This window comes from Centruroides sculpturatus, unplaced genomic scaffold (assembly GCF_000671375.1).
Source record: "Centruroides sculpturatus isolate CEXI.00-Female unplaced genomic scaffold, Cexi_2.0 scaffold462, whole genome shotgun sequence".
Classification (NCBI taxonomy): Eukaryota; Metazoa; Arthropoda; class Arachnida; order Scorpiones; family Buthidae; genus Centruroides; species Centruroides sculpturatus.
The window spans coordinates 463,004-489,578 of NW_019385104.1; the positions used below are offsets into that span (position 1 = coordinate 463,004).

Below are 26,575 nucleotides of genomic sequence, written 5' to 3' on the forward strand. Positions count from 1 at the left end.
CAGTATATTATTTGTTATAATTGTGTTGACTATTTATATAAACTGGTATAAAGTATTTGTTAATACCTTTATATAAATACTTTTGTAATATAAATTATTACATTTAAAAATCGTTAATAAATTATTTATTATTATTAAAAAAACATTGTAACATAAATTCTAGAAAAGTGAATAGTAATGCCATTTTTTTTAAGCTTGGTTTTCATTTTAATCAATTAATTTTTACTCTAAATCATTAATAAAATGTATATAATATAATTGTTCGTATATAAATAAATCACACAATTGAAAATAATAATAATTTATCCAGTAAAATACATAATATACACTATATATTCTATGACTTTATAATGTAAAAATGTTAATTTACGTATATATTCTTTGGCCTTGTTCCTCAAGCATGATTTTAACACGAATTTATGCAGAAATATTGCCAAAATCTTGTTTCGTATGACTAATACATCAACCTTTCACAATATGAAACCCGAAAATAGAACTAGTATAAACACAGTTCACTAGGACATATCTTCTAGCTTTAATGAATAATTCAAATTCTATAGTTTAAGGATACAGTGGACCCCCCTATAACACTGTTGATAATTCTGTTTTATATGAATTCCATGTTGTACGAGTCACTTAGATTTTACAAATACGTGAGCCGTTCACAGCACGTATTTGTAAAATCTAAGTGACTCGTACAACATGGAATTCTTATAAAACGGAATTATCAACAGTGTTATAGGGGGTCGACTGTATTTAATAATATCTGAAAGAAATGTAATACATTTAAATATGACAGTAATTCTCATCTAAAGCCATAAATTTATTGTCAAATCTTCACTAAATCCAATTACACCTGTCTAAAATGGAACGGTTGATTCCGGTTTATACAGGTTTTACTGTATTATTCATTCATTACGTTAAAATAATCTAAATATTTTAATATTTTTTAATGTATTAAATAACGCGAAGGACGTCTTTTGTCTGTCATTCTAACGTCAAACTTGTTTTCCTTTAGGTAGACATAATTCATTAAAGGTTGAAAGGTGGAATAACACCACAAAATGATGACCTTCCCTAGGACTTCGAAACGTTACTTTGACTTGGGAGTTGTTTCTTGTTCGGTAGGTGGATTGTTTTTTAGCATTGGAGTCATACTAGTTGTCATTGGATCATCGCCACAAGAACCAGAAGCTTTGTGGATCGCTGGAATTGTTCTTCTATTATTTGGAGGAATGTTGTTTTTTTTGGGAATCGGTTCGATTGGTTTGTATTTGGCTATGGAAGACAAAAGGCGGAAGACCGAAACTCGTAATGCAGATCGGCAATATGCAGCTAGTTTGAAAGGCTCCAGTGAGTTAATTATAGCGGAAAAACCTTAGAAAAATGTACTTTCAAGCATGGTTAAACGCTTATGGCTTATAAAGCTATCTATACAATAATAAGAATAGCATGCCAGAAGTTCGCTCGAATATATAAACTTCTGGTTAAATCGATGTAACCATTAAGATAAATGCATTACTTAAAATGAAATTGCACCTGTTATTGACCTTAAAATTTAATTCCGATAACGTTGCAGACATTTATGGATATATTTAATTGTTTATAATAATTTTTTAAATTTACTGTTTTATTTTATTTTATTTTTTTAAATAAATAATAGTATACGAATATATAATTGTTGTGTAAAATTTACATATGTTTTCTTATATATGTGCTTATAATATTAGTTTAATCGTTATTACATATTGAAGTATTACCAATGTAACTGTATTGCTGTTAATTAAATTTTACTATAATAATGTTAATTTTCGAATTTATATTTAAATGGTTTATGAAATTTTAAATTATTCAATAAATTAATACTGATAAATGACACTTATCTCACTAAAAAGACTGTTTAAAAACTAGATTCTACTACTTGAACAATGGTTCTAAACCGGTCTGCCATGAAAGAGGTGCCACAAAATTTTTTGTGTACTTTTTTAAACATTATTTGTACATTTTCTATGTAGAAAAATGCAGTTTTTTTTTTATAAGTTATAAGGACTTTTTGATACCACGCAGTCTCTCGTCAGTATGCCATCAAAAATTGTGCACCACTAACTGAAAAATATTGAAAATTACTCAGTTAATTCACTATTATTTTTTACTCTTTCTGCCTACGGGCACTAAAAAAGCATTTTTCAGGCCCATCGTTGATTCGGGCAGGCCCACAATTAAGTTGGGTGGCGAGGAAAAAGGGCTCTCATCACACGACTTAATTTTTAAATATATTCTTGTTTTTAGAATTTTAAATTTTCATTTTAAATGAGAATATTCACTTGTATGTGTACAGTAAAAATATATATAATTTTTGTTTTTTCAATTTTTAAAGTATGTATTCGTATGAGGGGAAGCATATCAAATTGATACTGATATGAAACAGTGTGAGACAGTTAAATAAAAATTAAAGCGGAAGAATCAACTTCCGTCTCAATCTCTAGTTATTTCCATTTTAACTTTTTAATAATTTTTATTTTTTTTCGTGTCAACGTCGTCATGGATGGTCAGTCGAATTCAACAGGTTATCATAGAGGTCATTAGAAAAATTAATAAGATAGGAATTTTTACAATACAAGGAGGAAACTTAGATGTTTGCGGTGATTCTTATGCCTACAAATTAATTCTATTTTTAATAAATAAATAATAAAAATAAAATCTTTAAAACTGATTATTGTATTAATAAAAATTATTACATGTGTCATTCGTTCAAAAAATTAAACAAAAAGATGACAAAAAAGGGGGTAAAAGGTTCCCACATTACACCCTTTTTTTTATCTCTTTTGCCATTTGATAACCATTACGAGTTATTGAGTTTATTAAGATTTAATATCAAATCTTATTTGTAAGCAAATTATATTAAGCAATGAATACAATTTAAAACTAATTAAAAGAAACTGAAGGGTGTAAATTGCTGTAATATTTAATACAAAATGGATATTAAAATAAAAAAAATAAAATAAATTTTAATGTAAACCTATGATGTATTTTGTTTTTAATTTTGTAATTTATTTTAAAAAATGAATATTTTTATATATTTTTTAAAATTAAATAAATTTTCTTTCCAAATAAATGTTGTTTTATTTTGTTGAAAAGGTATAAAATTCAGAATTTTAGCATTATTTTAATTACATCGTATTTAAAAATAACTTCTACACCTTAAAATATCTCATTGTACGTACTATAAATATTTCTAACTGATAAATTATCAGCTAATAATCATAAATTATGGTCTAAATAAAGAATAATTATTTAATTTTAACATTTCTCCTTGTTTTCTATGATTACTTTCATGCGAAGAATAATAATAGTAAAACGGACACTAAAATAATAATAAATAAATTATTTAAAAAACATTTGTGAAATTTTATTTAATATTAATGTAAATTAATCATAATAAAATTATTAAATCTACTATTAATATAGTGTAATCTCAATTTATAACTACACATAGTCAAACCTCCCTTCTAAGAAGCCATTTTTTTCAGGAACTTATTATTTTTTTATGTGTTACTACCCTTTAGTATATACTGTATAACCCAGAGTAAATATTAATTATTTATTGGAAAATAAATTGGCTCAAATAATTTAAATATTGATACAAAAGGAGGCTCTGATATTAGGTTAAAAAAAAACATCATTACCTATTTATATTTTAAAAGCTGTAAGTTATATAATATGGATAGGGCCAAATTTGCATATAAGCTAAACAAAATGTAGTTTAGGGCCTTGTATTTTTATATGTGGAGGATAAGGACTTGTATGTTTTAACAGAGACACAACAAATCTAAGTCCAACCATGATTTAATTATTTGTTTATAAGAAACAGGTTTATTTTATTTAATTTGCTTGATAATTTGATAAAATATAACATATAATATAATAAACCTATTTTGTTATCATCATTTTATTTACTTTCTTTATATAAAAAAATATTATATATTGGCTTTACATGATCTTCTACCATCAACATATACGAATTATTTAAATATTTTAACATAAAAATTTTAAATTTAATAGTAGAATTTAGGAATTATGTTCATCTTTATTTTCTACAGGGGCATGGTACTGAGTAAGGAGTTCATTCCTCCTTACTCAACACTAAATGATTACATTGTGGATGAAGATTTCATCACGAAGTCTGCAAATATTTTGCAGACTTCTGGATAAATAAATATTTGAAAACGTTTTAAAACATTTCACAGAAGATAAGAGATGAGACCTTGTAGACTTGACTCTTTCTTATCCATCATTGTCACCTCTAAAGAAAAGACAAGGCCATTTTTGTCTTTGTTTCTATGATTGTTTGCATGTTCAACGTATTTTTTACCTTCAAAGAATTATCATTTTTAATTCCTAAATAATAAATAAAATAAAATTTCCATTAATAAAAAAAATTTATTAAACTTATTTTTATATACTGTATATAATTTTTACATGAATTACATTTCAAATTCCTTTTCTTGTCCTAATTTTATAACAGTTATTTGACAATTCGAAGAAAATGCAAAGTTGTAAGACTAGAAATCCAGATAGATTCAGGAAATAGAAAAATACACACACCCATTTTAAATAGTAAAAACAACCTAATTTCTATCCTTTATTTCTATTAAATCTTCAGCTTTCGACTGAGGTTGTTTTTTTCCTCCATTAAATGTTTTCAGTAGCGGGATTGGTCGAATTTTAAAGCACGTGACTACAATAGATTAATAAAAGAAATCTCCGAAGATCATAAGAGTTAAGTACTTTCTTCACTGGAAACATAACAAATGGAAAAAAATTCAGATAAAGAAAATCCCGAAAAAAAGAAGAAAATCGATAAGGAAGATGAAAGTAATGACAAGAATCAAGATCACACTGCTAATTGTTTAAGCACTGTTAATGTTAATTATTCGACAAAAAACGAGTAAGTTTACACCCTTTTAATTAATATTTTATCGATTAATTTAATTTATAAATAATATAATATATTAACTAATTATATTATCAAGAAATGTATTTAAATTAGAAATCAGGAGCATTTTTTTACATTAATTTATTGATAATTCATTAGATTGTATCAATATTATATTTTCACACATTCATTAACTTAAGAATAAGGCCTTCTAAGCCTTCTATATATCATAAAATATCTCATATTTTACCATATTTACGGTACTTAAAAAACAATAAATATTCACAATAGACAGTTTAGACTATATTTAACAGTATAATAATAATAATAATAATTAATTTTGTTATGTTTTAAAATATTTTATACATTATATTAAATAATTTTTACTTTTTGTTTTTATTAAATTTTTCCCTGAATTCCTTCTCTGTGTCATGTTCCAGTTTCTTCGCTACATGAAGCGTATTATGACATAGGAATTATAGTAAATGACATCAGCAATTAGTAACACAATATCAAGAGGTGGAAATAAATATAAATGGTTTAATATTAAGTAATAATTAATGGACAATTCTTTGAAAATTAAAATACTAAAAAAACTGAAGAATTTTTTACATNATAAAGAAAAATAGAATTATTGCAAAATATTCTTTAAATATTTAGTGTAATTTTTACCACTTCCTTTAATAGAAACTTTCATAATGATTCTTACGACAGTCGACTACGAAAAAACAAAAACACCCATTTCCTTCGTTTTAGGGTTGGTTTGGCATTGAGCCAGTCCCACCTGTTGCTCAGGTATGAACAGCAACAGGTAGAAATAACGTCATAAGCAGAGAGGCAACCATCATTGTCTGTCCTTCTCTGGAAAGTGAAAGCTTACTTGTGTTTATAATTTACACAACGAATCGATGGATAACAGGTAATTACATTTATTACCTTTACTTTTGAATATTTTGTTTCTTTATACATCTATTAATTAAGTAATACTATAGACGTGTAACTAAACTTATATACTGTATTTAATTAATAGAGACTTGTAATACTATTTTATAAAGCAAATCGATCAAATTTTACTTTAAAATTACTTTTATAATGCTTAATAAATCTAGTAAAGTAGAGGTAATTTTAATTTAACTTATTATTATTATAGAATATCTTTATGTAGTAGAAAATTACTTAATTATATTTTTTCTTTTAGATTTCGAAAATACTATAAAATCAGTAGTTAATTTTATTACGGAAGGAAATGTCCATGTAACAATTTAAATTTCGTCAGAATGACATTAAAATATTGTACTGTACGTAGAGAAGGTTACAAACTTTGAAACGACCCAATAATACCTATTGTTTTGGATTACAATAACTATTATACTTTTCTATGTCATAATGTAGATAGTTTCTAGCCTATCATTAAGAATTATGCCTAATTATAAACTGCCTAAATTCTAATACATTACACATTTGATCAAGTTAATATGTTGAGTTTATGCTTCTAGAGAGAAATTCGGTGTGCATTATCTAGAATACACTTACAAGTTAGTGAAATAGTTCAAGTTATATGTTGATCCCTTCCTGGTTATAAATGTTAAAACATGAATAAGGGTTCATTAACCTTGTTAGTGAAGTATTACTGTCAATTCTGCATTTCCTGATCTAATTACTATTAAATAACACTAATCATTCTTTTTAAAAATATTGATAGCTTCTCTTGGAAACAGGCTACTGACATTGCGTGAAATGAATGTTGCGCTTGCTAAAATATTTAAAAGTATAAAGTTTAACAAGTCTGTAGACGATATTTTAGTTTAATTGACTAAAATAATTCATTTTACGTTAATTAAAATAGACTTTTAGTCCATTTTAATTAGGCTATTGCTACAATTAAATAGCAACTGTATGAAATGATAATCATGAAATGATTTAAAATCATTTTAAGATTAAAAAGAATTTATTAACATTTTAATAAATTGTTATTGTTTGACAGTATTTGTTATATTTTACTTGGTTTTTTAACTTTTAAACTGCTACCACTGTTGTCCAAAAATTCATGCTCAACACTAACATGATCATATTTATTTTGCTTAAATGGAAACAAAGCCATGAATTTGAGATTGTTTTATGTCAGTGAAATTAAATCATTAGGTAATCATATAAACCATATGTCAAGTTTGTATGTTTAAAAATCTGTATATAAAAAAAATTAAAATAATAATAATAATAATAATAATAAAGAAGCATTGGTACCCTTTTATTAGCTTCAACACCAAACTGTGATTCCTCCAAGAAAAGTTTGAATGTTTTAATCTAAATAGGAAAATAAATTATTCATTTTGATTGATTAGTATGTACAGTACTTGGTTTCTGGTTAATCTTAGCATATTCACAGGAAAAAAACCATGCTTTTTTTTTGAATCAATATTATCTCAACACCATAATAATTAAAACATGTTAGTATTGAGAATTTTGAAGAATTACATATCAATGCCAAATGATTGCTAGATTACATTGGGCTATAACAATGCTACTATTTAATAATTAAATGTCAAGTAATTTTGTCTGGAGGTAGGCAGGCATCAGGTGCCATCTCTTGATAAATTTAATAATTGTAATTAAATTAGTATTTAATAATTAATTTAGAAGGTTCTGGAAGAAAAGATTTGGCCTATAGCAGGACTCAAACCTGCAACTCACTTGCTATGTAGGATGCATTACCAATTAAGTTACCTGGACCTCCATCCAATCTGGTTGCAGGTTCAAGTGTTGTGCTCCAGGCCAATTCTTTTCTTCTAGAATCTTCTAAATTAATTATCAAATATATCAAGAGATGGCACCTAACACCTACCTCTAGGTCAAATTACTTGACATTTATTAAATAGTATCATTAATGCCAAATGATTGTCAGATTATATCAGGCTATAATAATCTAAAAATTGGTTTAGTGGAGGTTTATATTTGAATTACATACCATTTTAATAATTGTAATTTTAAAGTGATGATGATTTCCCAATAATTCCTAATAAATGATTATAATAACAAACAAATGTTTTCAACTCAGTTGGCAGTCATCTTCAAGTTCTTGAATTTCTAAAATAAAACAATATTTCAAATATGTAAAAAAATTTTTTTAAATTAGAATACAAATATTTTCCATCACAGAAACCTCCAGTGATATTGAAGGTCCTATCCAATCAGATTTCTATCCTAATTTAAGAAGCCAACTGAATTAAATGTATTACATAAATCTAAATTTTGGATTAAGTTAAAAGTTACTTAGATGTTTATTTTCAAAACCTCAAGATTGTATTTTCATTATTTACACCAGTGTTTTTCAACCTTCTTGAATACGCGACCCCTTTACAAGTGAAAAAATTCTGGCGACCCCCAGGGCCATATTAAAACTATGTCAGTGATTTTAAAAACTACTTATTTAATTTTCTTTCTGTAGAGACTTAAATATCGATCGGAAAACCAATTGTACTTTAAAAGAAACAGGCATAGCCTTCTCACTGAAATTGCAGTTTTTTTTTTATTGTAGTGTAGGACCTACAAACTACTTGTCTTTTTCTTATACCCGCGACCCCCCGTGTAAGGCTTTGCGACCCCCCTAGGGGTCGCGACCCACAGGTTGAAAAACACTGATTTACACCAAAAGCTGTTGTTAAAAAGACTTTGAAAACTTATTATGGTGTAGTTTTTAACATACTTAAATACCTTTTATCTATTATTCAAAGCCAAATTGTATAGTTTATTGCATTATTGAATGTTTAATAATATGTTAGTGTTGAGACTTTCATGCAGCACTGATTGTTTTTGCATTTTTACTTATAAGACCTATTTTCCTATACTGTCCAAATATTACTTAAGGTTCCTTGATTAGTATAAGGAAAGATGCTGTAAGAAATTTTTCTGTTTTCATTAAATTTGAAATCAGCATTTTTAAAAGTTAAATGTTCGACTATTGAAACATTGTCCAAAATATGCTACATTTTTCAGCCTTAATATAAATAGTTTGTTATCCCTGCTGAATATTACTCTATAATTACTAACAGTTCAAATTGTACAATCTCTTAAAAAATAAAAATTACAATTATAACATCTAGTCAAATGACCAATTTAAATCTCAGTGTTAAAAATTCAATTAATATTAAAGATATACAAATAAAAGTATATGAATGTAAGAGATAACAAAACATTATTGAATGCATGGAAATTTTTTATTAAATTTTCAAGACAATCATTTTTAAATTGGTCTTTTTTACCTAGTTATTAATATTATAAATTTAATTTTTGTTTCAGATAATTGATTAAGAAGTTAAACTACCAACAAAGCAAAGACTTTCAAAGCATTATTGTTTATAATAATAAAATAAAGGACATCATTTGATAGCTATGATTATTTACATAATAAAAACATGAAGCTTGTATGTAACAGCATATAATAAAAGTACTTAATACATAACTTTTGTTTACAGATTTTTTTTTCATCTGCATTCTTATTCAATGATACCATTAAACTGAAGTTTTAATTTTTATTTCAAATATTTAAAGTTCCAATGACTTAAAATCTCAATCACCTTGATCAGAAATTATAAACATTAGAAATTAAATATAAAATATAAATTTTAATTCAAGAAAGATATATCTTTCTTGAATTAAAATAGAAAGTTAAATTGTTGTCTCAGCTAAGGAGAGTCCTCTCAGTAAAAAAGATAGTAACAATAGATATTGTACTGATACATCATTATTCATCATCATTCAACTAACCTGTATTCAATAAAATACTAACTTCTTTTGATTAATAATAATAACATTCAGAAATAATTTAGAAAAATTATTTAGATAAAATTTCTATTCTATGAATATCATTCTTTTGACCATTCAAATTTACCAATTACAAATAATTCAATTATCTAATCAATATGTTTTTTATTTTCATTAGGAATGTTACATAAATTATATTGTTTCTCTTAGAGAAAAGAATTAAACCAAAACAATAAATAAATATTGAATTATGCTGTAACTTTTTATCAATTCTAAATCTATTGAAACAGACTGAATTGCACTCACTACAGGAACTAATTGAAAACTCACTGCAATCAACTGTTTCGATGGCACTGCACATTGTACAGTAAATCATCAAAAATTCTGACTAATTGGGACCAAAACCCATCCAGACTTTCAAATATACAAATAAATTAACATTTTAAGTACTATAAACTCTAAATATACTGTAATTCAAGTTTGTGTTGTAAGTTCAAGCCATTATTTCACAAGGAATATTGGAGTACTTATAAAGGTTTAAAATATAATTTACAGAATCATCACATTTAGTCAAAAAAAAAACATTAAACCCCANAGACAAGGCCATTTTTGTCTTTGTTTCTATGATTGTTTGCATGTTCAACGTATTTTTTACCTTCAAAGAATTATCATTTTTAATTCCTAAATAATAAATAAAATAAAATTTCCATTAATAAAAAAAATTTATTAAACTTATTTTTATATACTGTATATAATTTTTACATGAATTACATTTCAAATTCCTTTTCTTGTCCTAATTTTATAACAGTTATTTGACAATTCGAAGAAAATGCAAAGTTGTAAGACTAGAAATCCAGATAGATTCAGGAAATAGAAAAATACACACACCCATTTTAAATAGTAAAAACAACCTAATTTCTATCCTTTATTTCTATTAAATCTTCAGCTTTCGACTGAGGTTGTTTTTTTCCTCCATTAAATGTTTTCAGTAGCGGGATTGGTCGAATTTTAAAGCACGTGACTACAATAGATTAATAAAAGAAATCTCCGAAGATCATAAGAGTTAAGTACTTTCTTCACTGGAAACATAACAAATGGAAAAAAATTCAGATAAAGAAAATCCCGAAAAAAAGAAGAAAATCGATAAGGAAGATGAAAGTAATGACAAGAATCAAGATCACACTGCTAATTGTTTAAGCACTGTTAATGTTAATTATTCGACAAAAAACGAGTAAGTTTACACCCTTTTAATTAATATTTTATCGATTAATTTAATTTATAAATAATATAATATATTAACTAATTATATTATCAAGAAATGTATTTAAATTAGAAATCAGGAGCATTTTTTTACATTAATTTATTGATAATTCATTAGATTGTATCAATATTATATTTTCACACATTCATTAACTTAAGAATAAGGCCTTCTAAGCCTTCTATATATCATAAAATATCTCATATTTTACCATATTTACGGTACTTAAAAAACAATAAATATTCACAATAGACAGTTTAGACTATATTTAACAGTATAATAATAATAATAATATCTAAAATTTATTTATTTAATTGTATATATTAAACAGTACTTAAATTGAAAACATTTTAAAAAGGAATGGATGAAAATTTGTGTTGTTGACACGAGTAAACTTCAAGGACGAAAGACTTGTTTAGGAGGCCCACAAATAGGGAAAGTTGGAAGAAAGTTACGAAATTAATGGATGAAAATGCTTTAGATTTCCTTCAAAAAATCAAATAACATTATGTAATCATTTATGTAAACAATATTTAATTTAATTTATAATACTATAACGTATATATTTTAAAAATAATGTCGAGGGCATTAATTAAAATATAATACAATATGTGAAATAGTAAAGAAGAAAAGATTATTTAATCATATTAAATAATAATAATAATAATTAATTTTGTTATGTTTTAAAATATTTTATACATTATATTAAATAATTTTTACTTTTTGTTTTTATTAAATTTTTCCCTGAATTCCTTCTCTGTGTCATGTTCCAGTTTCTTCGCTACATGAAGCGTATTATGACATAGGAATTATAGTAAATGACATCAGCAATTAGTAACACAATATCAAGAGGTGGAAATAAATATAAATGGTTTAATATTAAGTAATAATTAATGGACAATTCTTTGAAAATTAAAATACTAAAAAAACTGAAGAATTTTTTACATTATTTAAGCCGATAGATTTCCTATTATTAATTATAATTAACTTAATACCTATTTAACTAATCTAAATAATTGCGATAGATAAAAATAATAAGCTTTTATTAAATCAAAGATCGTCAGAATAATTTAATAATTAGCGAGGTTGCGGCCGAAGTTTTCATCTGTAAAACGTGAATGTCGAACGTCGAGAGCCGCTTACAAGATAGCGGCGCTCGACGTTCGACGTTCACGTTTTAAAGATGAAAACTTCGGCCGCAACCTCGCGACTTAAGGTCCTTCCAGAGTTTTTACGGAGTCGGAGGTAAAGCGGGCCCTTTCGCTCCTTAGCGGCTCCCTTCTAGTTTATTTTTCGATTTTTTTGTAAAATTAGGCAGTACTGTGGGCCCCTAACTTTTCTCCGGGCCCTCTGTTTCTATTAATGGCCGTTTGTTGAGCGATTTGACATGTGTTACAATGATTAAAACAGTGTAAAAGCTTAATTATTTCGAAATTAATATAGAATTTAATTAATTAATGTGGATAAATTCCATAAAATGTTTTCCTGTTTTAATTAAAATCTAATTATTAATTTCTATTTCTTATTTGTACTAATATTTGTACGAAGAAATAAGAAATGAATTTAATAATAATAATATAATGAAAATTATTCAAGAATTGTTTAATCTCGAATATATTAATTTAACTGATCTCAAAATTCTCATTCTTAACGTAGTTAATAACATTAAAGGATGCACAAGGCTACACCAAGGGTCTTCAAGAGCTTGAAGGTAGAGCAGGCCTCTTTTGCCAATTTTTCTTTTAACAAATGAATAAGTTATTATTAAAAGTACTTTTAAAGCTTTTATTTTATTATTATTATTTTTTAAGTAAAAATAACATTAATTTAAAGGAATAGGAACCGATAAGGACACTAAGTTTTCTCGGCGTCCAGGCAAATTGAATTAGGGGGCTCCACGTATAGTTTAGGGCTTCTCTTGGTGAAGATCCCAGGTAATTGCACTCTTTTCCCATAGGATAGCGCGTTACTGTTTTGAAGATTAAAAGAATAATAGTTTGTTTATTAAAACATATCAGATTTGTAATTATATGCTATTAAAATCTCCGCTAATAATCTATTGATCGAGTTGGAAGCCATTTTCATAAAACATTTTCTGTAGGATTATTATGGTGTCAAGGTCGTTCTAATGTTTTGCTTCTAGCTATGTTTGACCTTATTTACTTTCATATTGCAAAGATAACACTATGCAGAAAGCTTTTTTTTTTATATTTAAAAAATCATACACGCAATATGATATATGCATTTTAATTTAAAAAACAGTTTTACTCTAGGCATTTCTTCTATTTTTTACATAAAATTTAATGCCAAACATATTTAAATATTTAACTCTTAAAATCTTCTTTAATAGATAATATATAGTGTATATATAGACCTAAACATATAACAATTTTTTAATTAAATTGATAAAGTTCAACAGTCTTTATGCATAATCGAAATTACCATAAAAATACTTTTTATTTCAAAGAAATTTTTATTTCAAAACTCAGCCGCTAGGGTAAGTTTGGCGCTGCTGTTTCTTTAAAGTTAATTGCTACTTACGTTTTCTAATGAATTTCGAAGGTAAGAAAGAAAGGACGATGTGAAATGTAGAATTGACGATGACATTAAAGATACTCGTATATGCCCTTTATTTCCATGCTCTAAAAACTGCATTCGCTCTTATAAGAATGCCAGATTCAGTCAATTCAACAAAGTTCCTTATAGTTTGATAAGCTTGAATATTCTTATTTATTTTTCTGGGGGCTTTCTTCGTTTTGTGGGCACTAAGAGGGCATTTTTCTCTGCCTATCGTACGTTCGACCAGATCTACAATTGGGCGCTGGTGATGAAAACAATCAATTAAACCTTTATTAATTGTACTTTCGTACCATGCCCAGTTCAGCATGGCACTCCTGGTGATGAGGGACGTACCATCGTGAAAATTCCTAGGGTTACTCTCCCGTATTGATTCTGGGTCGTCAGATCGCTATTCTGACGACTTAACAACCGCCCTGACCATCCAATATTAGTCTAATGGAAGAAAGAGAAAGGATTTCTAGTTGGATTTAGTGCCATATATACAATTTCCAATATGTCTCCGTGGTCTAAAAATAAATGATATTGAATAGAGGTGATCGAAATTACAGCTCTTTAGAGATGACTTTCGAGTATATTATTGTTCTATAAAAGTTTACTGCATTCTTAAACTTGATTTTTATGCTGACTGATTGTTATAAAACATCTTTCTTCTGTTATTGATCATTACATTTAAATACAGTATTTTATTGTCATTTTTTTATTTTTAGGAAAGAAGATGAAGATAAAGGTAATCGTCTTCAAATGATAACCGAAATCATCTCATTAATAATCATGTTTATAGGATTTTCATTAGCTATGATCACACCTTGGTTTTTATTGGCCATCTTCACCTTTCCGGGACCATACACGCCATATTTTAAGACTGCAATTTGGACGTGTTGTTTACTCTCTTTGATATGCATCATTATAGGCTCTTTTCTAGGAAATGTTGTTTGGCATTACGATGAATCAAAAACAAAATGGCGTTTCTTCTTTCATTGTGGATCCAGTAAGACTAGACATCATTGGGGTGATAGTTTTTTTAAACTGAGAAAGAATGACGATATCATTGTGGAATATTTATAAATAATCATGTGTTAATATCGAATTTCTTAAATATATGTACAAATATTTCAATAAAAACATCCATATTAATTGTATTATTAATCGTCGTCTCTTTAATAATATGATTATAAGGTGATTTCAAAAAATCCGAATAAGTCAGGCTACGTCCTTCACATTGTTGGCCTTAAAGGGGGTTTAAAACAAGGCCATCTTAGTACCCACAAGGCAGAGAAAGCTTGTGTGGCTCGAATTCCTCATACAGATGTCATATAATTTAACAAATGCTAGTTTTTTTTTTCTATTTTGTAATAATATTTGTATATTATAACACACCGAACCAGAAGTAAACGCAAATCCTTTACAACAATTTGAAGGACAGGCAGATGAGGCACTGGATGAACAACCAGGAACTTTAGCAACAAGGCAACAAGAGCTTAAGGATAAAATCGTGGCTCACCGTGCAGTNATAAATAAATCACACAATTGAAAATAATAATAATTTATCCAGTAAAATACATAATATACACTATATATTCTATGACTTTATAATGTAAAAATGTTAATTTACGTATATATTCTTTGGCCTTGTTCCTCAAGCATGATTTTAACACGAATTTATGCAGAAATATTGCCAAAATCTTGTTTCGTATGACTAATACATCAACCTTTCACAATATGAAACCCGAAAATAGAACTAGTATAAACACAGTTCACTAGGACATATCTTCTAGCTTTAATGAATAATTCAAATTCTATAGTTTAAGGATACAGTGGACCCCCCTATAACACTGTTGATAATTCTGTTTTATATGAATTCCATGTTGTACGAGTCACTTAGATTTTACAAATACGTGAGCCGTTCACAGCACGTATTTGTAAAATCTAAGTGACTCGTACAACATGGAATTCTTATAAAACGGAATTATCAACAGTGTTATAGGGGGTCGACTGTATTTAATAATATCTGAAAGAAATGTAATACATTTAAATATGACAGTAATTCTCATCTAAAGCCATAAATTTATTGTCAAATCTTCACTAAATCCAATTACACCTGTCTAAAATGGAACGGTTGATTCCGGTTTATACAGGTTTTACTGTATTATTCATTCATTACGTTAAAATAATCTAAATATTTTAATATTTTTTAATGTATTAAATAACGCGAAGGACGTCTTTTGTCTGTCATTCTAACGTCAAACTTGTTTTCCTTTAGGTAGACATAATTCATTAAAGGTTGAAAGGTGGAATAACACCACAAAATGATGACCTTCCCTAGGACTTCGAAACGTTACTTTGACTTGGGAGTTGTTTCTTGTTCGGTAGGTGGATTGTTTTTTAGCATTGGAGTCATACTAGTTGTCATTGGATCATCGCCACAAGAACCAGAAGCTTTGTGGATCGCTGGAATTGTTCTTCTATTATTTGGAGGAATGTTGTTTTTTTTGGGAATCGGTTCGATTGGTTTGTATTTGGCTATGGAAGACAAAAGGCGGAAGACCGAAACTCGTAATGCAGATCGGCAATATGCAGCTAGTTTGAAAGGCTCCAGTGAGTTAATTATAGCGGAAAAACCTTAGAAAAATGTACTTTCAAGCATGGTTAAACGCTTATGGCTTATAAAGCTATCTATACAATAATAAGAATAGCATGCCAGAAGTTCGCTCGAATATATAAACTTCTGGTTAAATCGATGTAACCATTAAGATAAATGCATTACTTAAAATGAAATTGCACCTGTTATTGACCTTAAAATTTAATTCCGATAACGTTGCAGACATTTATGGATATATTTAATTGTTTATAATAATTTTTTAAATTTACTGTTTTATTTTATTTTTTTTTTTTAAATAAATAATAGTATACGAATATATAATTGTTGTGTAAAATTTACATATGTTTTCTTATATATGTGCTTATAATATTAGTTTAATCGTTATTACATATTGAAGTATTACCAATGTAACTGTATTGCTGTTAATTAAATTTTACTATAATAATGTTAATTTTCGAATTTATATTTAAATGGTTTATGAAATTTTAAATTATTCAATAAATTAATACTGATAAATGACACTTATCTCACTAAAAAGACTGTTTAAAAACTAGATTCTACTACTTGGACAATGGTTCTAAACCGGTCTGCCATGAAAGAGGTGCCACAAAATTTTATGTGTACTTTTTTAAACATTATTTGTACATTTTCTATGTAGAAAAATGCAGGTTTTTTTATAAGTTATAAGGACTTTTTGATATTACGCAGTCTCTCGTCAGTATGCCATCAAAAATTGTGCACCACTAACTGAAAAATATTGAAAATTACTCAGTTAATTCACTATTATTTTTTACTCTTTCTGCCTACGGGCACTAAAAAAGCATTTTTCAGGCCCATCGTTGATTCGGGCAGGCCCACAATTAAGTTGGGTGGCGAGGAAAAAGGGCTCTCATCACACGACTTAATTTTTAAATATATTCTTGTTTTTAGAATTTTAAATTTTCATTTTAAATGAGAATATTCACTTGTATGTGTACAGTAAAAATATATATAATTTTTGTTTTTTCAATTTTTAAAGTATGTATTCGTATGAGGGGAAGCATATCAAATTGATACTGATATGAAACAGTGTGAGACAGTTAAATAAAAATTAAAGCGGAAGAATCAACTTCCGTCTCAATCTCTAGTTATTTCCATTTTAACTTTTTAATAATTTTTATTTTTTTTCGTGTCAACGTCGTCATGGATGGTCAGTCGAATTCAACAGGTTATCATAGAGGTCATTAGAAAAATTAATAAGATAGGAATTTTTACAATACAAGGAGGAAACTTAGATGTTTGCGGTGATTCTTATGCCTACAAATTAATTCTATTTTTAATAAATAAATAATAAAAATAAAATCTTTAAAACTGATTATTGTATTAATAAAAATTATTACATGTGTCATTCGTTCAAAAAATTAAACAAAAAGATGACAAAAAAGGGGGTAAAAGGTTCCCNAGCAAGATACTGAACTTATTTAGCTTGTTGAAACGTGATATAATCCAACAGCAAGTTGTTTATATTTATTCCTAGTATCCCAGATAATATGTTGAAACATGCTCAAGATAACATGCTCAACTTCACCAGTAATATTACTCACTATCAACTTTTAACCTGTTTCTACACGATCATGCGACCTTCCTCCTAACGCTAAAACTACTTAACTCACCCCTCCCTTCCACTACTCTCTTCAACCATTAACATTTTTTTTTATTGCCAAGTCCAGCTATAATTGATAGAATTAATGTGAGAAATCTTCGTTTTAAGGTCATTAAAAAAAAGAAAACTAAATTTTAAGTTAACTAGGAATTTTACGCTAAATACAAACAAAACAATATTCTATAATTATAATTATAGAATATTGAACAACGTTTCCATTTACTTCAGGCATCTATCAAACTATAAAACCCAGTAACGTTATTCCTCTCCATCGGGATTGATCTCAATCTCAATGGAGAGGATGGAGAGGAATAACGTTACTGGGTTGGAAATGAATGATGAATGAATGCAAACTATTATAGTTTTATTGATATGTATAAATGTTTTAATTATATATGTGACAAAAAATAATAATAATAAATTTAACAATGAAATTATGCTTAAAACAAAGAAAATATAGAAATTTTATAATGTTTGAGAAGAATGCAAACAAATTTTATATAATTAAAAACAATTGTAAAAAAGGTCAATTTGCTTTTGATGATTTGTTGACAGAAAATTAATCTTCATTAATAAATATAAATTATTCATTTATTTCAACGTTATTATAATGAATTCAATCGTATTTAAATATATTACGATCACGTTTAATATTGCCAGATTAAAACTATTCGCAGAATTATGTCTTCTTTATATTAAATATTTTATAGCCTCATATGTTTTATATTATTTTATATTTTATATTTTATATAAAATAATATAAAATATATGAGATTATATAAATAACAATAACAAAATTAGACAGAAGTCATATAATTTAATAACAATTTACAGTCTTGATACGATTAGAATAATTTAAAAATAAATAGAAAATAAATTTTGCAATAAATATATTTATTAATTTCGTAATAAATAAATTTCGTTTTTAAATATTCATAAATGAGTTTAGGTATTTATTATCTGCAGAGTTTAATCAGAAGTAGAAAGAAGATTTTTTACTAATTACAATATCATTCAAACCTTGACATCAAAAATTAATTAGTAGAGCATTACAATATATCCTGTATATCTCCTCCTATATCCGTTATTGGTCATTCAATCTCTATTTTTTACTAATTTTATTCAGTTTAACAAAATATTAACGCTGGTAAGTGTCATTTTCTCTATTCCACTTCTTATAAAACTCTATACAGATAATTATTAAGTATATTCAGTTTGTTAGATGAATAAATACAGCATCAATTAGGATTTATCTATAAGATCTTAATTTTCTCTTTAAGAGAAAATGATAATGTTATTTAAATTATTTATACAATTTAAAATGTAATTTAATTATTAAAATAAGCATTTTTTTATTATAAAATTTTAAATTTAACAAAAAATGACTGTAAAAGTACACAGAGTACAGTTATCTGTCATGTCATCTCTTAAAGATCAAAATGTGAGATACATAATTAATTTTCAGGTATTTTAAATATTTAAAATGTGTTTTATGTTTATAAATAATGTAGAATTTTAATTAAAATATATTATTTTCAAGATTTAATTTAGATATAAACAAAATAAGTTCATCAATTTATTACAGCGATGAGTTATGAATGACACTTGTATGTGTGACGTTCATAAATTTTAGACTTTAGAAGCATTTTATAAGTGAAATTTATGAAAAATTTATTAAAAATTTAAACTTATATAAATCAAATTATTATTATTACAGACTGAAAGCTTACGAGTAAATTCATAATGTCGGTGGAAGACGTTTTTATTTTTACCATAATCGGGGCATTTCTCTTTGGTGTTATGAGTTTAATTTTCTGGGCTTGCTGTTATAGAAAAACTCGAAATTCTAGAAACATCCTTTCTGAAAAATTCGGATCGAAATTTCAGTTCGATTCTCCTACACAAGAATCCGTCAACCAATTCGAAATCGTTTCTCAAAGCAATAAGATTGATGATATGGATAATAAATCGATACCAAACGATCAATCCAGGCCCGTGAGTTGCTGTTCGACTGATGCTTTGATATTAAATAACTACGGAGATCCAAAAAATCCTTTGATGTCACTCTCATCCTTTGTTTTAGCATCTTTAGCCACAACAGCGACTTCAGCAATGATGATGTTCATGGCACAGAAGAATGATGAAAACAACATGCAGAATAATCCTAAATTTCCAATTCGAGAAAATTCCACAGCATTTTTAGAACAGAATCATTCAGTTTTTGTTGTATAATTTTATATTCTTTCAATTTAAATTATTGTTTTTTTTTATATTATTTTATATATTATATAAAACATAATTTACAATGGAAATGTATGAAACTTAGCACCATGTTGTAATCTTAAAAGACCAAAACTTCTTAGAAAAGTGGTGAATTATTCCAAATTCTTTTGCAGAATACAATTAGAAGAATAATTCAATAATCAATTCACCCAATTATTTATTATTTATTAACATTTTTGGTTATTCTATGACCATCTTCAGCTCTCAAAGCATATGTTGTATATCTTTAAACTTTGTTTACGTGGCAATGTTATATCAATTTTGAGCACATTATCTTTGTGAATGTTAAATTTATATTATATTTATATTATATTTGATAAATAATTTATTTATTTTGATTATAATATTACGCTTTAATCAATAATTAATGTTAAAAATGATGTATTTGAATGTAATGTTGTACAGTTTTCGATGTTATAAACGTATGAAATTTTTTTACTCTGTATTAAATGTATGTAATAAAATTTTTAGAAACATAAAAAAATATTCAATTTAGTAGTAATTTTAGTGTATTTTTTAAATAATAATTTTGGAAATTCCGCCTTTTCCCTGACCTATATGCGGATACAACAGGACTAACTATAATTGGAACAACCTCCTGGTACTGGAAGCTATAAAACAGCTGCTAATTTCCGATAGCCATGTTATAATATGCATAATATTCATTAAATGATTATTCATTAACATATACAATCAAAACAGATTATATTCACCAGGGAATAGTGTAATGAATCTCACTTTAAAAAAATAAATTAAAAAAAACCAATTAGAATTATATCACGTTGTTTATGAAAACACCTCACAAACAATAAACAGTAGCTTTAAATCTTTAAATATTAATGTTTTAGTTGCTAAGGTAGAAAAATCAATAGGTTAAACCATTTTAAAACTGCCCTACAAAATGTTTTTATATAAATAATATATATATAAATTACATTTGAAAATATTAAAACAATAATTTTAGTCAATGTCTGGAGCTTAATATATTAAGTAGAATTAGTATTAGAATTAAGAAATTTCTTTGTGAAATTATTAAAATGCTGAGAAAATTGATATAAAATTTTATTTTATTATATATAAACTATTATTGATTATTAAATCAGAGAGTAACTTACAAGTCAAGGGATGCCTGGAATACATAAAAACGTGATTGTCCCCGTATTGAGATCCCAAAAAATGGACCAAAAATAAATGTTTCTTTCTTAATGTAGCCTTAAAAATGTAATCAAATAAGTTTTTTGTTATTTAAATAGTATTTTTCCTAGATATTTTTGTATTTAAACACATTAATTACTGAAGTTCGGGTCGAATAACTCAATTGGGTCACACGGTGCGATAAGAGCTGACAGGATTATAATCTTGTAAAATATACCATTATACTCATTTAAATAAACAACTAATGTAATATTAAAGTTTAGTTTTTTTACTAGAAATAGGAACTTTCTAATAATTTATGCAAGGTACATAAGTTTCTGACAGTTTTATATCTACTTCTTGACATTTCGAAATTTATTAAATTAAATATGAGCTCTAGAAAACATAAGTTTCTCCACATTTATATGTTAAAAATTCATTAAATATTTATGAATTACCTAAATTAATATTTAAATATTATTCTAGATGTAAAAACGAATGAAGTTTTAAGCAATTTCTGTTCAAGTAGTTCGTAATTGGATACTTTATATGAACATATTTTAGTAATGTCAAAGTATTGATAGGTCGGGATCGCCTGTATATCATCTGTCATCATAATATAGGCATATATTAATATCTAAGTGATATATTTTGTTCAATTTATAGAATTTAGAACAGAAACTTATACAGTAGAACTACCACTTCCCACTAACAGTGGACCCCAATCTTAAATTTTTGAACATTTAACATGAATTTTTAAGATAATAAACTAGAGGAAATTTCAATTTGTAATTCTTAAGTTAAAATTATCAGTTTTTATCTGGGAAAATTTTTATTTATAGTATTGAACATGTGGATAAATTGTTGATAAATAAAAATGTCTGTTGCTTAGCAACGAGAATAGATAATTCTAATTCTATAACGAGTGAAAGCTTTGTAAAAAAAGGCCATTGAACTGATGCATAAAAGTCTTTAGATATTTAAAATATATTTAATATTTCTTTATAAATTTGAAAATATACATAATGGACCTACAATATTAATGTATATTTCTGTAGAGATTTTTTTCATAGAAGAATCTCGAGCATTTGTTTTAATTCTCACGCCTCAAGGTTGTATTTTTGCACGATTTTNATTTTGTTGAAAAGGTATAAAATTCAGAATTTTAGCATTATTTTAATTACACCGTATTTAAAAATAACTTCTACACCTTAAAATATCTCATTGTACGTACTATAAATATTTCTAACTGATAAATTATCAGCTAATAATCATAAATTATGGTCTAAATAAAGAATAATTATTTAATTTTAACATTTCTCCTTGTTTTCTATGATTACTTTCATGCGAAGAATAATAATAGTAAAACGGACACTAAAATAATAATAAATAAATTATTTAAAAAACATTTGTAAAATTTTATTTAATATTAATGTAAATTAATCATAATAAAATTATTAAATCTACTATTAATATAGTGTAATCTCAATTTATAACTATACATAGTCAAACCTCCCTTCTAAGAAGCCATTTTTTTCAGGAACTTATTATTTTTTTATGTGTTACTACCCTTTAGTATATACTGTATAACCCAGAGTAAATATTAATTATTTATTGGAAAATAAATTGGCTCAAATAATTTAAATATTGATACAAAAGGAGGCTCTGATATTAGGTTAAAAAAAAACATCATTACCTATTTATATTTTAAAAGCTGTAAGTTATATAATATGGATAGGGCCAAATTTGCATATAAGCTAAACAAAATGTAGTTTAGGGCCTTGTATTTTTATATGTGGAGGATAAGGACTTGTATGTTTTAACAGAGACACAACAAATCTAAGTCCAACCATGATTTAATTATTTGTTTATAAGAAACAGGTTTATTTTATTTAATTTGCTTGATAATTTGATAAAATATAACATATAATATAATAAACCTATTTTGTTATCATCATTTTATTTACTTTCTTTATATAAAAAAATATTATATATTGGCTTTACATGATCTTCTACCATCAACATATACGAATTATTTAAATATTTTAACATAAAAATTTTAAATTTAATAGTAGAATTTAGGAATTATGTTCATCTTTATTTTCTACAGGGGCATGGTACTGAGTAAGGAGTTCATTCCTCCTTACTCAACACTAAATGATTACATTGTGGATGAAGATTTCATCACGAAGTCTGCAAATATTTTGCAGACTTCTGGATAAATAAATATTTGAAAACGTTTTAAAACATTTCACAGAAGATAAGAGATGAGACCTTGTAGACTTGACTCTTTCTTATCCATCATTGTCACCTCTAAAGAAAAGACAAGGCCATTTTTGTCTTTGTTTCTATGATTGTTTGCATGTTCAACGTATTTTTTACCTTCAAAGAATTATCATTTTTAATTCCTAAATAATAAATAAAATAAAATTTCCATTAATAAAAAAAATTTATTAAACTTATTTTTATATACTGTATATAATTTTTACATGAATTACATTTCAAATTCCTTTTCTTGTCCTAATTTTATAACAGTTATTTGACAATTCGAAGAAAATGCAAAGTTGTAAGACTAGAAATCCAGATAGATTCAGGAAATAGAAAAATACACACACCCATTTTAAATAGTAAAAACAACCTAATTTCTATCCTTTATTTCTATTAAATCTTCAGCTTTCGACTGAGGTTGTTTTTTTCCTCCATTAAATGTTTTCAGTAGCGGGATTGGTCGAATTTTAAAGCACGTGACTACAATAGATTAATAAAAGAAATCTCCGAAGATCATAAGAGTTAAGTACTTTCTTCACTGGAAACATAACAAATGGAAAAAAATTCAGATAAAGAAAATCCCGAAAAAAAGAAGAAAATCGATAAGGAAGATGAAAGTAATGACAAGAATCAAGATCACACTGCTAATTGTTTAAGCACTGTTAATGTTAATTATTCGACAAAAAACGAGTAAGTTTACACCCTTTTAATTAATATTTTATCGATTAATTTAATTTATAAATAATATAATATATTAACTAATTATATTATCAAGAAATGTATTTAAATTAGAAATCAGGAGCATTTTTTTACATTAATTTATTGATAATTCATTAGATTGTATCAATATTATATTTTCACACATTCATTAACTTAAGAATAAGGCCTTCTAAGCCTTCTATATATCATAAAATATCTCATATTTTACCATATTTACGGTACTTAAAAAACAATAAATATTCACAATAGACAGTTTAGACTATATTTAACAGTATAATAATAATAATAATATCTAAAATTTATTTATTTAATTGTATATATTAAACAGTACTTAAATTGAAAACATTTTAAAAAGGAATGGATGAAAATTTGTGTTGTTGACACGAGTAAACTTCAAGGACGAAAGACTTGTTTAGGAGGCCCACAAATAGGGAAAGTTGGAAGAAAGTTACGAAATTAATGGATGAAAATGCTTTAGATTTCCTTCAAAAAATCAAATAACATTATGTAATCATTTATGTAAACAATATTTAATTTAATTTATAATACTATAACGTATATATTTTAAAAATAATGTCGAGGGCATTAATTAAAATATAATACAATATGTGAAATAGTAAAGAAGAAAAGATTATTTAATCATATTAAATAATAATAATAATAATTAATTTTGTTATGTTTTAAAATATTTTATACATTATATTAAATAATTTTTACTTTTTGTTTTTATTAAATTTTTCCCTGAATTCCTTCTCTGTGTCATGTTCCAGTTTCTTCGCTACATGAAGCGTATTATGACATAGGAATTATAGTAAATGACATCAGCAATTAGTAACACAATATCAAGAGGTGGAAATAAATATAAATGGTTTAATATTAAGTAATAATTAATGGACAATTCTTTGAAAATTAAAATACTAAAAAAACTGAAGAATTTTTTACATTATTTAAGCCGATAGATTTCCTATTATTAATTATAATTAACTTAATACCTATTTAACTAATCTAAATAATTGCGATAGATAAAAATAATAAGCTTTTATTAAATCAAAGATCGTCAGAATAATTTAATAATTAGCGAGGTTGCGGCCGAAGTTTTCATCTGTAAAACGTGAATGTCGAACGTCGAGAGCCGCTTACAAGATAGCGGCGCTCGACGTTCGACGTTCACGTTTTAAAGATGAAAACTTCGGCAGCAACCTCGCTATTGACGATTCTGTGTATTACAATGAGGCACGACCTTCATAAAAACCTACTGATTTTAAATTGCTTTAATTGAACAGAACAATAGAATCAAGTGAATACTTTTGAATTTTCTTGTCAAGGCAAATCACAGTTTTGTTTTCCTGGAAAATATTCTCTAAAACTAGTTCAAGGTTTAGAATTTAATAATCTTATCAGTTTCAGGTTATATAATTTATTTTAAACAAAACTTATCAACAGATCGAAGTTTGAAACGAAAAGAGAGTCAAAAGGGTAACGAAGATTAAAGCTATGTTTATAACTAACAACTAAAATACAGATAAGTTCAATTCGTAGGATCAATGAAATGTACACAATTAGTATTCGAAACCTTTTCAACCAATCTCTAGTTCTAATTGCATGACTTCATACGATGCAAACAATATTTCGCTTCAATTACTGCTCGTTTGATTTGTTCACATTGGTTTGTATGACGTCGTGAACCTAACTTAAAAGTTTTGTTTGTGTTATCTGAAGCAACCTTTTTAGTTAAGTGATAGAGAAGATATTAACTTCGTTTGCAGAAATTATCAATTAGAATGTATTAGGATAATAAAACTGTATGAACAGCATGAGTACGTGTATTGAAGGTAAACTCCACCAAGACATTGATTACAAATGGGATGAAAAAATATTAGAAGAATTTAGAAACGATGTACTCAGTAAGTATATAATTATATTATTATAAATTTGATAAATTTGTATAAGAGTAATAAATACTCAAGTTTATGATCGCGATTGGATCACTTGAAATGAGCTTGTCTGAGAGAATGTTACTATTAGGGTTTCTCATTTCCTGGATAGAAGTTGCTTGGTAAAATATCTATTTAAAGAGGTTTGGCTTTGCCTACTTTTTGCTTGTCCCGGGATCCCGGGATAAAAGTAAACTGTTTCCCGGGATCCCGGGAAATCCCGGGATAGAATTAATTATTTTTAAGGTATACAAAATATCTTGAAATCAAATGATATAATTATTTTCCATTTTTTAAAGTAATTTTAAAGTTTTGTAACCTCCAAAATCATATTAATAATGCTGTGTTAGGTCTATAGGCCTATAATAAAAATTACCTTTAAATAACGTAGAAATTTTCACAAATAGAAAAAAATTAATTAAAGTTTGCTGGAAACTGCATACAACAACAACAAAAAAAA

The 26,575-nt window shown here is 26.3% G+C and overlaps 1 protein-coding gene and 1 long non-coding RNA gene across 2 annotated transcripts; both read left to right on the top strand.

The window, feature by feature from the left end:
* Positions 1–5,647: 5,647 nt before the first annotated feature.
* Positions 5,648–17,370, top strand: LOC111634748. Its single transcript, XR_002758279.1, has 2 exons — positions 5,648–5,855; positions 15,796–17,370. It is a non-coding gene; the product is annotated as an uncharacterized LOC111634748 (long non-coding RNA).
* On the top strand, positions 10,784–14,657 carry LOC111634747. Its single transcript, XM_023379590.1, has 2 exons — positions 10,784–10,928; positions 14,243–14,657. Exons 1-2 carry the CDS (start codon positions 10,792–10,794, stop codon positions 14,598–14,600), a joined length of 495 nt encoding a protein of 164 aa, XP_023235358.1. The 5' UTR covers positions 10,784–10,791; the 3' UTR covers positions 14,601–14,657.
* Positions 17,371–26,575: the final 9,205 nt, after the last annotated feature.